The sequence below is a fragment of the Penicillium malachiteum genome (genome assembly GCF_028827825.1).
Source record: "Penicillium malachiteum strain IBT 17515 chromosome Unknown utg000001l:1.0-8184562.0:1.0-8186909.0, whole genome shotgun sequence".
Classification (NCBI taxonomy): Eukaryota; Fungi; Ascomycota; class Eurotiomycetes; order Eurotiales; family Aspergillaceae; genus Penicillium; species Penicillium malachiteum.
This window is the reverse complement of record NW_026643094.1, coordinates 7,731,899-7,746,021: the sequence shown is the minus strand read 5'-3', so window position 1 is coordinate 7,746,021 and position 14,123 is coordinate 7,731,899. Positions and strand designations below refer to the sequence as shown.

The window sequence follows — 14,123 nt, the reverse complement described above, 5'->3', positions numbered from 1 at the left end:
AAAAGATCTATTCCAGAGCTGTTCAAAGACTTAAACTCAGACTAGATCACTTCTAAGGTTCTTTTATACATCAGCCATCACTGGCTTCTCATCTCCAGGCTAATATCTCAATCATTACCAAAGACGTGTTTCACATCAACTTCTTCACCCCTGTACCATCCTTCTCGTCAGAAACGATTCCCCTTCCACGTTGCTTTCCAGCTTTCCACCATACCGTACTTCCACATTTTCCTCGTCTCCCCAAAAGTACAACGCAAACATCGTGATGGATTTCTCTCTACGCACTGAAGATCATAAAGACCGACTACAACCATCTGCTTCAGCTTTCGAGCTCGCAATAAAACATGCGCGGAAATACTGGTTCACGTTGGCGGATGATGCCATTACACGTTTAGAGAGTAGTATAATTTGCAAAGTTCCTGCCTTGCCAATCAGCCGACTTGTGCTGAACGAGGTAATTATCTCTGAATCCGGCTCAAAGGCAATTTTCACCATGGCATCGTCTACTTTTCGCCCCACCAAGACGGAACATGACAGCACTGATTCGACAACTAGGAATGCCAAATCAGCTTTGTTGATTGGAGTTCAATCCCCTATTTCCTGAAATCTGACTGGAGCTAGCTTTGGAAAACTCGGCCTATATGAGAAAGAGGACCGAGAAGTTTCAAACCTTACCGGCATTGTTTCACTTGCATGGGCCTATATTTTATCAAGTTGTCTGGTTGAGCTGCAGAATCAAAATGGTGCAAAGATCTCTTACACCAAATCCACTGCGAATGGGCAGCATCATGACGGGCATCACAGGACAAAAGATGGCACTGGCATTCAGGTCGATATTGGCGAGGTCGATATGAGCACTGCCCGACGGTGGGCAGCTATTTTAGCTCCGGAGCGTGGGTGGAAAGCAGCTGTCAACGAGCAATCAGGTGAAGTTTACTTTTCACCTTGGTCAGTCTCTCTAGATAATGCCCCTGAGTTCAGTATTGTTTGGCAAGATATTGGCTTCCATCACTCGGTATCTGTTACAGATCCACCATCTTCAAAGACTGCCTTGAAAGCTCTAGCTGAGTTTTGCGCGTTTCATGGCCTAATGGATCAATTCTATGCATCTCTTTCTGCAGCTTTAATGTTCCCCGCCCACCATGATTGCAAGACGACTATTAAACTGCCATTACCGATGATTACTCAAAACCGGGTGCCCCAAGCTTTAAAGACGGACCTGATGGACGAATTTCTCTCTCTCAGTAATGAGATGGGCTGTTTTATTACCTTGAGTTGCAATCACAGGGTTATAATGTCCAGTCTTTGTGGGTCATTTTGGGAGTCTGATGCTTCATGTAATCTTGTCAGTCCATGGCTACATCCGGTTTTAGAAGAAATACCCAAGGCTGCCTGGACATCTGACAACCCAGGTCGATATCATGAGATCGTTGCCCTTATGTCTGATCAGCGCCGCCCGAGTCTTGCCATTCTTTGGATTGGAGCTGCCTTGAGCGGACTTGTGCCAGAAGTCCTTCAATATACTGCGAGTGGGATTCCTCCTCTTGACCCCAGCGGCTTTTCGTGGACACATGCGCCCCAATCATTCATGGATCTTCCGGGATCAGGGCCATATTTCTATACAGTTGCATCGGGAAATAAAGCAATCAAACGAGTCAATGTTTGGAGACTCTTGTATCATCCAACCTCAGAACATGATGATCTTCACTACAACAACCTGCCATTTTCTCCATGGCCCCCGGTGGGAGAAACGAGCGAAAATAGCTGTGCGTTGAGAGTCCGCGCTCATATTGCATGTCCGCGGCACCGCCTAGTCTACTCTCATTGGACCTGGCAATTACAAGATGGTTATTTCTTGCCGATATATTCACCTGATGTCCCTTGCAGCCAACAGGCAACTCGTGCCTTGCTGCCGCGGCAAAATCCCATCTTGGATTATCCCAGCTCTTTGACATACCTATCACAAGATGCCTCGCGTGAGGCTTCATTCGAAATCTTTCGCTGGGAGTTGGCAAATCACGAAGGAAAGCCTCCTAACGAGTCAGTATACGATGACGAGTGGATTGCGGGCTGCGACGACAGTGAAGAATATTGTTCGCCAATCCAGGGTGATTCCAGCAGTCAAAAGGGTTATTCTGACAAGGAAGAATCAGCTCAACGGGGTCGAAACAGCGATAGGAATTTCAATCCAAGCTCAACTTCCCAGGATAGTCACATTATGGAGTGGATGGCAAATAATAGCTGATTTAATTTTAGATAAACATTTGAAGCTGTGACCGATCATTAATTCTGAATTCATTCACTCCGTTTTATCCTCTTGCCAGATATCTACAGCACAGTCGTTCAAATAGGATCTAGCAGCCCGTGAAGAATGTCAATTGTTCTATGTGCGTCTTCAGATGTTGACGCGAAAAGCGTGTCTCTTCTGAGCAATGTAGATAAATGTTACCCAGAGAGAACTTTCAATGCAGCTTCCGCCAGGTATAGACTTCCAGTGACCAAGATATGCGCCCCCATACCACTAGAAAGTTCCTTCGCCTTATTGATGCCCTTTCCGACATTATCTACAGTATGAATAGAACATGGCCATTTTTCTCGCCAAAGTTGAGAATATTGCTGCTGCTGCTCATTGGTAACTGTGAAATGAGTATCATACTCGATCTCCCGGACGAATATAGCATGTCGAATAGACGTCTGCAAGGAATCGCCCAGCGTTGCGAGTACTTGGGACCAGTCATGGGTGCGCTGGTGTGAGAAATGAGCAAAGATCAGGATTCGTGTAGCACTGTTGATGTGTTAGTAGGGTCAAGTTCTGTATGGGTAGAGGGAAATTACGCTCTTCATCAACATACTTTGCGTCTGCCATTCGCTCGTACCAATTTGCAACCACTTCCATACTTGATTCGTTATGTGCTCCATCCAAAAACCAACTGTTTTCATCAGAATGTACAATATCAAAGCGCCCTGGCCAGCGACATGTTGCTATACCGACTTGAACATCCGATCCACTAAGCGAGTATTCCCTAGTCTTCAGAAACAGACACGCAATTTGTATGGCTAATGCAATGTTTTCTCTTTGTTCAAATAGGACTGTTTCCAATGTTGTGATGTCCATAAATTCGAGTAAAGTCCGATTCACGTCAATGAACCTCACCCACACGTTCTTTTTCGTCTGCTATGCGTTTCATCTCATTTTCAGCCTCCAATAATTGTGGGACCGCCAGTGCAGGAACGCCTGTCTTGAAGATGCCACTTTTATGCCATGCGATGTTTTTGATAGACCCTCCCAGGTTATTGACATGGTCTCTACTAATCTTTGTGATAGCAGTAACCACAGGTCGATCGATGAAATTTGTCGCATCATATTCACCCCCATGATGGGCCTCACAGATAACGACATCAACACCTTCTCGGATAAAAGTGTGGAATGCTATGATGACCATCATCTGCAGAAACCCGGGAGCTCTAGTGTTTGGCGTATTCTCGAGAGAATCGAGACATAGTCCCTTGGTTACCTCACGGAACCTTTGTGAGAAGAATCCTCGGACAGTTGATTCCCATCGATTTGTATTCTGTTCTGTGGCCAGAGGCTTGGTGATGTGTATAGCCCAATCTTTCGTGAAACTCCATTCCTCTGGTCATGTTCCCGTAGAAGCGAGTACACATAAGCGCATGTACTGCCTTTACCCTTGGTCCCGGCGATATGGATTACATTCAGATTGTCGATGTCTGCAGCCTAATGCCTATTAGTATTTTCAAAAGAGAAAGAGGGCGCTTTTTAAGACCTACAGTATGACCAAGCTGGAGAAGCCAGCTTTTCATTCCTTCAATAGGAGCGTGGCCCCTCAGATCCTTTAAATTTGGAGCAATTGGCAACTTGTATGACGTTGATGTTATTGCGGGGCCAGCGGGGAACCCCCCTGCGAAAGGTCTTGATATTATCAAAGGCACTATACATGCATCCCTCGGTCAGAGTGAGTAGGAGAGAAGGGTTCACTTCAAGTTACCTCATGATTTCCAGTAAGGGATCTTCTTAATAGTTCTGTTTTGCTCTTGTTGCAGAACTCAGGCTTCAACGCTATGTACTGATGGATAAGATACGATAGACGGGATAATAATACCCCGCAGATCTTTTTTCTAGATGGCAAAAGCACAGATTTGATAGTTGCTTCAAGTTACTTAGTGGTATCTGAATCTCCAGAGCTATGTAGTCACTGTAACGCTGGACTATACAATGGACGTTTCAAGTTTCTACTTCGAAGTACTTCCAAAATTGGGTATACGTTCCATCACGCGCTTCATATGCTGATTGCTGTGAAGGTGAACCTTGAAGTTGTCCACAGTTATGCCAGGACCGGGGCTGTACAGCTCGTCGGGGCAGTCGTGGCAGCGGACTCGGGGTAAGTATTGATATTTAATTTTCTGACCTGCGTTCGGGTTCGCTACAGGGGCGAGAGTTTCGAAATCGACGGTGAAAGGGTGCATCACACCTTCGAAAGAATTATTTGGATAGCCCTGTTTTAATCTTTGGACTGCATCTGCTCCTCGGAAGGGGGGCTCAAAGGCTCAAAATCTGCAGCCTTTTCAAAGGACCCGAGGCCAGTATTGTTGAATTTTCGTGCTTGACCGTCGGCTGTGCTCTTACCAGGCAACTGAATAACATTCCTAGAAGGTGCCTTCACTATGTTTGTTCCAGCTTCCTGCTTTTGCTCGGGAATGTTGCCACTCTTATTCTGTAGATGACCCCTGCCCATTGTACAGCCGTGGTTTAACAGCTTTTTTGGTTCATAAAAGTATTCCCCACATTTTCCCCACTCTAGGACAGGCCTCGTTTTCTTTGAAGGGAAAAGATCGTTCTCTTCCTGTACTGATTAGTGGCTTTGGGAAATGTGCTTCTCGAGTTCCTTCTGCGTGGAAAATCCAAGGGTAGATCTTAAGCACCCCGGAAAAGAGCATAGAAACGAATAGGTGTGCTTTTTTATATGCTTTTCTCGTTGCTTTAAGGTGTGAAAGCCATGATGGAAAAAGTCGCAGCTCAACCGGGGGCATTTGAATAAATCAACCCCGTAAAACGTGCTGCTCACGCTAGGAAGGTCACTATGGGGGTCAGCTTGGGCTTCTTCAAGAACTTTTCGAATGCGTGCAATAGTATCGGGTATTTCAATGAGCATAATTAACCGCTGCAGACTCCCCGAACGTGCGAAATTGCTCATCTGTGGCATGAGATACCTGCAGAAACTGTTCAAAATTCGGCCACTGGCGGAGCTGTAGGAATCTGAATGCTTCACGAGTCTCGTTTGGGACTTTAATATTTGCTCCAGAGCTCCGGTAGTGCATAGACAAAAATTGCTGTAGAAGATTGATCACTGATATCGCGCCCGCCTCGTCAACGCTATTTGTCAACATGGATTTAAGATGGGATGTCCAGTAGCGCACTGCATAGTCCAGAAAAGCGTAATATCCAAGGCTGAGTAGATCTTTGACTGATTCATCACCAAGGGAGCCATAGAACGCGGGGAGGGATAAATAGCCTAGACAGAGGGATGCCATTTTGAGCTCTTCATGCTGTACGTTGACTACGCCGAACTGAATAAGATAGCTGCAGATTGAACTTTACTCAGTCTTCGTTACAGCAAATCCGCCTTGAAGAAAGGAAAATATGGTAGGAAGAGACTCACAGTCTGGCAGTTGTATGGACCAGCTCAAGAGAGCCATCAGATCGTAAGTGTATAAGTGATCCACAGAGATCTTTCGAGTCAAGGACCCACTGACGATGTTGGAAGTCCACCGACATACGCTCGAGGTCGATTGCAACTGCCCCTTGAACTTCGCGCCATTTTAATTGACGCTTAGCACAGACAAGCCATGACAAAAGTTGAAGAGCTTCATCGCGCGAAACTTGATCAAGAGCCACTGAGAGAACACGTGAATAGCTAGTTATGAGGGTCAGTATTGCAATATATGCAAATAGTTCTGGATATTGCCGAGTTCTTACGCCTCCTCAAGTCCATTCGGTATTCCCTTGGAATGCAGTTCCTCGAGAAGCCTCTGTTGAGAGATTTGCGAAGACAGGCTTGCCATGACAAGTTTGGCAAATAGAAACATCCCTAGGAGACGAGGTATACATAAGCCTGGCTTTCCTTAATATCAATGTCAATAAGAGTGCTTATGGGGCTGAACTCCTGCCTTCTCCACCACAAGGTGGGTGATTTGTTGCAAAAAGTCCCCTGAGAGTTGGAACCTATCCATGAGATTGACTCACTGCGAAGAAACAAATGCGAGAATATCGTCATGATTGTGATGAGGCTTCATGTCTATGTTTGGAAGATTTTGGAGGGCTTTGGATGCAACCGCGTCAGACTGTGAAACGAAAACACATTTGGTGGATTTCTGGTGCTCATGCCCCGAGGACTTGATGGTTGACCGTATATAATCTATGATCTTCTGTTCTTCCTTTGAACCACATTCATCAAGCCCATCAATGATAATGTGAAGCCTTGTGGAGCTGTTGAGAAATGTTTCTAGCAACTGTTTTGCTAGTTCTTCGGATGAGAGTTTGGTTTCACCTCTACAACACATTTTGTCGTATATATAAGGGAGAAGATCCATATTTTGAGCGAGAAGTTTAGATATCAAAGCTCTGGCTAGTGCAATGAAGGTGTTTCGTTGATCGTCGCGATGCTTGCAATAGAACCATATTGTAGTATTAGACCTAAAAGTTCGACATTGATCAATGATAGTGATGCGAGAACCGATTTGCCTAATATGAAAAATCAATGAAACAGGTTAATACACTGTAAAATCAAATTGATATGAGTTTTTTTTATGAGAGAAGACATACCAGCCCCTGGTATGCCACTTAGCCAAAGCAGAGGATCCTTAGTATCAACTTTTTTGCCATGCTCGAAACAAATCATTTTGAAGAAGCCACTGGCCGGCAGCCTGATTCGTAGATCGGACTTCTGACACATTCTCATGGTCCACCTGAGCGTCTGCGCTATTCAACCAGCACTGGACCGCCCGGTGTGTAGTGCTTTCATCATCCTTTCTTTGTCTGTCTGGCTCTTCGGAAGTTTTTAAGCTATGAGCGATGACTGTCTCGAGCTGTGTGAAAGTGATTCTTCCTTCTACTAGCTGCTTATGCCGCGTCAGACTTTCAATAATGGGACCGAACTTGGTCTTGTAATTCGGCCATGTCTCTCGAAATATCTGTTTCAGCACTAACGCTTGGTTAGGAGATCTGACTCTTGAGGGGCAAGTTGACCTTACAGGGTTTGCGAAAATATCTGAGGGCTTGATGATGAAAATCAAGAATATCATAATAAATAGACACAAGTGCCTGGCAAAAATAGGGACTGCTTTCGAGAAATCCACGACACTTATCAAGCATTGGGAGGCTTTCTCCAATGAGTTGATAAGTATCCAACAGGCTGGTAAAAGCTTCGGAGAATGACCCGACTATCTAGGAAGAGCGTGATCCAAGTTGAGTTGCATTTATCCACAGAGCTTAAATTAGTAAAAAGGCTCAATAAATAGGTGGATACTTACTTTTAAAAGGAATTTCATCGGCCCCTAGTGTCTGTCAGTACTAGTGCTTCCAAAGTTGGTCACTGAATATTATGGACAAAGAAATTCAATATTACCCAAACAAATGCGAGGATATCACTCATATTCAGGAAAACCTCAATAACCTGTCCGTAATTCTCCATGGCAGCGATGAAACACTCCAGTCGACGCATATTCTGCACTCGTCTTTCTGATACGTGTCTGCGCTGGATAGCTAATATTTCGCGCTTCAGATCCTGGAGGATGTCATCTGAAACTCGGCGAGAAGATTGGGATCATCAATCTGGGTCTTGAACGACGCCAAGGTCTGCTGAAAGAGGGAACTATCTTTTGTCGCCATTGCAAAGAGAGATCTGACAAGCTTAGAGCACTTGCATAGAAGTTGAGATCAACACCCCTCCAAATGGACAAGGCCATTTGGAGATTTCTGCAAGAAGCTTAAGTGCTACTACTAGTAGTACTGGCATAATCCATGCCAGTGGTATTTTCATGTCAAACTTGAAGAATCTACTTCACTTTCATCCCAGATATCTTCCAAGTTTGAATACTGCCTCAACTTGTGTCTACCATTCTCAATGTGGCATAATTGCTTCTTCGGAACTCACGTGCTTTCGTGTCCACTGAACCAAATTTCGCGTTTCCACTTCACGAACTTGGTACTTGGTTTTTACCTTGAAGATCCCTCATCTATTTTTATTTTTCATTTTCAACCTATTCTTACTATAGGAAGAATTTCTATACTTACAGTCTCTATGTGAAAATTTCACTTCTTTCCCAATGGGATTAAAGTTCGCCCTTCTGGGCGATCTTCTTCTCGAGTGTAGAAGACAACCGAGTCGTCAACGCTACGTCAGTCAAAAAAGACGAGCCGGATTCCAAGACCATTTCGAAATGGTTTGCCCGAAATAGCTCTCACATCAACAACGCAAACACAGATAAGCTGGCCCTGCTCTCATGCATGTTTCCGGAGAGACGCACAGATCGGGTATTCTGGTTACAAGCCACGTCACTTGCACGCGTTATTGGCCGCTGCTTAGGCTTAGGCTCGTCTCGATTATCCGAGCTAGAGCAATGGAAAAAGCCCGGCGGGCCAGATTTGGGTCAGTGTGTTCAGAATGTGATGTGTCAAGCCGAGAACAATATTCCTGTCGGCCGCGAGGTTCTGGTTGAGGAGATCGATGAAGCTCTGGGGCTGATTGCATCAAGATGTCGCTTCTCTGGCCCGCAGGTTCGTCGGCAACATACCTCAGTGGATGTGGACACTGTGCTTTCACCTCTTTACCGTCGACTAAGTAGCCGTGATGCAAAATGGCTGACTCGAATGATTCTCAAGACCTATCTCCCTGTTAGCCTTCCCGAAAGATCTACTTTGGCGAAAATACACTTTCTCCTGCCACACCTCTTACAGTTTCAGAGTACCTTCGAAGGTGCTCTTCAGATGCTCCAATCTGAACCAATGTGCCATTTCCCACCGCGACCGGATCCAAGATCCGCAGCAAGCTTTTGCACTATTGCACTCGATCATCTACGTCCGAGAACAGGAATCAAGATCGGACGCCCAGAGTACTTCAAAGCGCGAAGCATAAAACACTGTGTTCAGATGGTGGGTGGTCGCCGCATGAGTATCGAGAGGAAATATGATGGCGAATACTGCCAAATTCACATTGATCTCACCAACAAGCAAAACCAAATCCAGATATTCTCCAAAAGCGGGAAAGACTCGACTGCAGATCGGTCTGGGATAATGACGACTTTGGGAGAATCGCTTCAGATTGGCACTCCTGAATGCAAATTTACTCATCGGTGTATCCTCGAGGGAGAATTACTCGTTTACAGTGACAAGCGAGAGGGAATCGCAGACTTCCATAAACTACGCAAGTTTCTCTCACGCTCTGGAGCTTTAATTGGAGTTGACAGTGATTCTCCACCCCAGCCATATGAGCATCTGATGATTGTCTTCTTCGATCTCCTTCTTTTGGACGATGATGTTTGCTTGAGGAAAGCCCATCGTGAGAGGCGACTCATGTTGAAAGACGTTGTTCGTTCGATCACTGGCCGGGCCGCTATTGCTGAACAGGAGGTAATCAGATTTGATGGACCCGATACCTATAAAAGGCTGGAGGTCGCTTTCTCAGGGGCAATAGCTCGACGATGGGAGGGCCTTGTTCTGAAGGCTTGTGATGAACCCTACTTTCCTATCCACTCTACAGGAGTAGACAATTCCTTCGGTCGATGGATTAAGTTGAAGAAAGACTATATCCCTGGACTTGGAGATACCGTCGATCTCACCTTGATTGGAGGCTATTATGATGCGCAAGATGCAGCAGCTTTCTCACCTACAAGGCCAATAAAATGGACGCACTTTTTAGTTGCATGTCTCATGAAGAAGGAAGATGTTCTCAAATCCAGCACTCTTCCTTGTTTCAGAGTAATTGATGTGGTCAACCGACATTGTATGCACAGAAGTTTGATCCAGCATCTCAATCATTTCGGAGAATTCTTCGCTCATGATCCTGATGATATCGATGACTTCACTATTGAATATGGAAATGCGACATTGACCCGGGCATCCAAACTATTCAAGAGGCCATTCGTTGTCGAGATGATGGGTAGCGGGTTTGAGAAACCCTCAGGTGCCAGATACTTTACCCTTCGTTTCCCGCGCGTTCTCAAAATTCATACAGATAGAAGTATCACGGATGCTGCTTCTTTCCGAGAACTGCAAGTTCTATCAGAAGAAGCTCGGGCCGTGCCCACTGAAGATTTGTCACAGGAGAGGGAGTACTGGTGCAAACGTTTAAAGGTTGGCAGCAGGGCTGACCAGTACATCGGACAAAGCGCACACAGTCCATCATCGGATAATTCCAGCTCGAGTACAGAATCAGAGTCGGATGGCACTTCATCTCCTGAGAGCCCAGCAAGTACGGAGACTGATGAAAAATCCTTTAATCCTTCGCTTACAAATATTCGTGGCCATCAAAATTCTTCACAAAAGTCGACCGGTGGGGGAACGTCTTATCATATGAACAGGTCACCCGTGGTGTTTCTCGACGACACTGCCACGGCATCGAATAGCGAGCCTCCAGCTCCAGAGGCCAAAGTATTAACTGACAACGAGAACCTCTCTCAGCGGTCAAGTCATATCCAAAAGAATCTCACTCCACAGCAGGCTGAAGAATGCCATTCAAAGTCGGCAAGCAGCCTCATATCTCTTCACAAAGCCCAGGCCACTATTGAGGATGAGAAACCAAGAAAACTATCTCGCAAGTCTCCATTGACAACAATTCCAGTATACACATCTGGGACCTCAGCGAAAGACCAGGCGGTCGAAAAGCCAGACAATACCGGTCTGATGCAATTCCTAAAGTCTTTGGACACTCCTCAGTCGAAGGCCTCCTTACTAGAGTCCAACCCACACGCTGCCTCTCAGGGTCTATCATTCGGTATCATCCTGATCAACCCAACAGAAACGCCACTGGGTCAAGAGATCAACAGAACATCCAAAGCTATTTCTGATGCAATGGCAAATGGCATCTGTACATCCAAAGGCAGAATATTCTTTTTGGACTCTCTCTTTCTGGAACAAGATTTCTGCCCAGAGGATCCTAAGTTCTGTTTGCGCTCGACCTGGTCTGAGTTGGGCAGAAAATACTACTATGCATGTCTTAAATGGGGTAAATCCGTGTCATTTGACAAGACTAAATCAAGACATCAGGTCACATCTGATCACAAATATGCGAAATGGGCTTCTTCTCTTGCGGTCAGCTTTGATCGAGGTGAAGTATTGGCATTGGGAGAGTATTGATCTCTCTACCGCGTCCATCAGTTCACTTGCGGTACTCGACACACAATGCAAATCAATTATAAAAAATAATGAAAAACCAAGACTCCAAGCGAGAATTCCTGAATCCAGAATATCTTTTATTGACCAGGATAAAACTAAATGCCACGCTTCATGACACCAAGATAAAACGCCATTGACCACCAAGATGCAATCTGAACCACTGGATACTATAATCTGTTTATCCACCACCCTCTCTCCTGGCACGAACATCACTCATTAGTGCTCGAGCCTCTTCCACCTCAAATCCATCCTGACACAATTCTCCCGCTAACTGGTCCGCGCGGTCTAAATCACCATGCCGTAAAGCATATTGTGCCAACCAAAGGCGCGCCCTAGAGGTAGTCGCAGTAGGACCAGTACCATGATGCCACGTCTCACTCGCAAACGAATCATCATTCTGCATACTAATTGATGATGTTCGCGGACGAGGCTTACGACGTCGTCGCCGATGTGAATCTTCAGCATTATCATCAGAATTGCCAGCCTCTGCATCACTATGAGCAGCATATTCAGATGCGGAAGAATATTCTTCATCCGAGTTTTCTTCTTCATTGACCGGAACACCTCCACTTTCTTGTTGAAGTGTTAACTCCATGTACGTGCAGGCGTCGTCCTCCTGACCGAGTCGCTCGTAAAGTGTTGCAATCTGGTGAAGGGTTTCTGAGTCCAGGATCTTCCGAGTACCAGGGCTTGCACCGCCCCCGTGCCCGCCGTCTGCATTGTAAGCACCAGCGGCAAGGGCGCGTTTCAAAGCTTGGATACTCTGCTCGATGCGACCCATCTTCGCATAGCATGAGCCCACCGCTTGCCACATTTTCGGGTCGTATGGCTGTAGAGCTGCTGCTCGCTGGTAGTAGAAGAGTGCGTAAAAGGACATGTCGAGAACCTCGTAAGCCTGTCCCAAACCGTACCACGCACGGTAGTCTTTACGGTTGACATCGACTGCACGGCGATATGATTCAATGGCGGTATGAGTATTCTTCATTTCAATGTATTCATGGCCCATAAGAGTCCAGGCAGACAAGAAGTTGCGATCGAGTGTAAGGGCTCGCCGGAAGTACATGACCGCTTTCTCATGTTCAGACTTCAAGGAGTAGTAATTGCCCACCACGCAACACGTTTCTGGTCGGAATTTGTCCGTCGCGGTTGCGACTTGAGCGACGAATGCCAGTTGGGGTCGTGCACCCATGACATACAGAATATTAGAGTAGTGATCAAGGCTGTCCAAGCGATGGGGGGATGTAGCGAGGATTTCATTAAATATCTCGGCAGCTTTGTCAAAGTCTGAATGAAGTTAGTGCCGCGATCCGGGGAAATGGTTCTGTCTCTTTGCTGACCTTTATCATGGTAGTAGAGCAGAGCCTCTTGAGTTTGGAGAAATGCATTGGTCGGGAATAAGGCTTGCAGCTGATGAAGATCTCTATACGTCTCTGGTGTCGTTTGGTAGAGCTCCTGGCTGCTGTATGTGTGGAAAATTAGGGTCATAACGTTTTCAGGCAAAAGATCAAGAATTTGTTTCAACTGGAAGCAATTGTTAGTTTGGGTGCTCGAGTACTTCGAAATGAGCCGATGTCTTACATCTTCGTTGTTTGCCAATAAATCCCCCAGTTCTTGCCATGCGCCCCAGTGGAAAGGATTTCGATGCACACTTTTGATGAGCCACTTCTTCGCTAGTTCCTCGTTTCGCCCCTTCAGCAAAACAACCGCGTAAAGGTATTCCAACCATCCTTGTCCCTGGTCCTCAAGCCCTTTCTCACTGCGCTCCAGAAACCACCCTTCTAAGCCCCGAGCAAGATCTGGCAGCTCTCGATTCACCGCCATGCCACCATCTGCGGGGCCCAAGACCATTTCCGTCTCTTCATCTTTGCGCTTTTCGCCTGCAATGAACTTGGCATAGAGTGCAAGAAAAAGAGACTTCTGGCTGAGCCTTGGGTATGGATTTTGGCGGGGTTGTCCCTTCGATCCCGGGAACAGTGTCGACTTTTCTTTGCCTTTCAGGGATGTTCGGGGTTGCTTGGATTTAGCATTCGGTGAGGTCACGGAGAGAGGTACTGGAGGTGTGGTAGGAGGGAGGAAAACGTCAGCGCAGCGGTCGTATTCTCGAGTGTCGAAGTAGGATTTAGCGAGGAGGTATTTGTGAGCTTCTTGGGCTTCAAGAGCCTTTTCAATGGGGTCCTGAGGTCCTAAGTATGGGTTGATAGGTGGCATGGAAGGTTCTGTATCCATTGGAGACTCTAGATCGGTATCTTCATCGTCAATCGGTAAAACTGAGTCCAGCATCTCCGCCGCCCTAGATACAAGCCGACTTGTCAGCTTTACTTGCCGCGCGGTTCAGAATAGAGGGTTTTCGCGTGTACCATTTTGACGATTGGTATAAACAGCGCTCTGAACATTTGATTGCCGCCTCTTCAAATCGATATCTCAGTTCTTGGATGACTTCCTTGGTGATCTCCATGGTTGCCATCTCCGGCGGGGCCTTGCAGTAGGCAGGGCACTGTTAGGGTTGTTGTATGTTGTGTGGCTTGATGTCAGACCGAAGATAGAGGTTGAGATTCAGAACCGGTATATTTTCAACCGGTGTTCCGTTTGATCCGTGCGATCGTATTAGATGAGTGCCGCGGCCACAACAATCTCGGGATATTGGCGCGTGCTAAAGCGTGGTGGATCCTCCCAAATCTCGTAAAGGGCAATGATATCTAGAGTATCGTGGATG

General features: G+C 46.2%; 7 protein-coding genes across 7 annotated transcripts; 2 read left to right on the top strand and 5 right to left on the bottom strand.

Annotated features, from left to right (window-relative positions):
- Window positions 1-265: 265 nt before the first annotated feature.
- On the top strand, window positions 266-2,245 carry N7483_002852 (uncharacterized protein; the record flags this gene model as incomplete). The annotated part of the gene is made up of 2 exons (XM_057086289.1): window positions 266-573; window positions 622-2,245. The coding sequence occupies 2 exons, from the start codon at window positions 266-268 to the stop codon at window positions 2,243-2,245; spliced, it is 1,932 nt and encodes a 643-aa protein (XP_056952438.1).
- Window positions 2,246-2,445: 200 nt separating this feature from the next.
- N7483_002851 (uncharacterized protein) lies at window positions 2,446-3,918 on the bottom strand (the record flags this gene model as incomplete). The annotated part of the gene is made up of 5 exons (XM_057086288.1): window positions 2,446-2,785; window positions 2,853-3,090; window positions 3,155-3,634; window positions 3,688-3,736; window positions 3,790-3,918. Coding segments are annotated over 5 exons (1,236 nt in total), but the record flags the coding sequence as incomplete, so codon positions are not given.
- A 602-nt stretch (window positions 3,919-4,520) lies between these two features.
- N7483_002850 (uncharacterized protein) lies at window positions 4,521-4,754 on the bottom strand (the record flags this gene model as incomplete). The annotated part of the gene is made up of 1 exon (XM_057086287.1): window positions 4,521-4,754. One exon carries the CDS (start codon window positions 4,752-4,754, stop codon window positions 4,521-4,523), a length of 234 nt encoding a protein of 77 aa, XP_056952436.1.
- A 406-nt stretch (window positions 4,755-5,160) lies between these two features.
- On the bottom strand, window positions 5,161-5,550 carry N7483_002849 (ankyrin repeat-containing protein; the record flags this gene model as incomplete). The annotated part of the gene is made up of 1 exon (XM_057086286.1): window positions 5,161-5,550. One exon carries the CDS (start codon window positions 5,548-5,550, stop codon window positions 5,161-5,163), a length of 390 nt encoding a protein of 129 aa, XP_056952435.1.
- A 124-nt stretch (window positions 5,551-5,674) lies between these two features.
- On the bottom strand, window positions 5,675-6,081 carry N7483_002848 (uncharacterized protein; the record flags this gene model as incomplete). The annotated part of the gene is made up of 2 exons (XM_057086285.1): window positions 5,675-5,933; window positions 5,996-6,081. 2 exons carry the CDS (start codon window positions 6,079-6,081, stop codon window positions 5,675-5,677), a joined length of 345 nt encoding a protein of 114 aa, XP_056952434.1.
- A 2,060-nt stretch (window positions 6,082-8,141) lies between these two features.
- N7483_002847 (ATP dependent DNA ligase domain protein) lies at window positions 8,142-11,371 on the top strand (the record flags this gene model as incomplete). The annotated part of the gene is made up of 2 exons (XM_057086284.1): window positions 8,142-8,179; window positions 8,356-11,371. 2 exons carry the CDS (start codon window positions 8,142-8,144, stop codon window positions 11,369-11,371), a joined length of 3,054 nt encoding a protein of 1,017 aa, XP_056952433.1.
- Window positions 11,372-11,588: 217 nt separating this feature from the next.
- N7483_002846 (anaphase promoting complex subunit CDC23) lies at window positions 11,589-13,865 on the bottom strand (the record flags this gene model as incomplete). The annotated part of the gene is made up of 4 exons (XM_057086283.1): window positions 11,589-12,694; window positions 12,748-12,931; window positions 12,989-13,700; window positions 13,768-13,865. The coding sequence occupies 4 exons, from the start codon at window positions 13,863-13,865 to the stop codon at window positions 11,589-11,591; spliced, it is 2,100 nt and encodes a 699-aa protein (XP_056952432.1).
- Window positions 13,866-14,123: the final 258 nt, after the last annotated feature.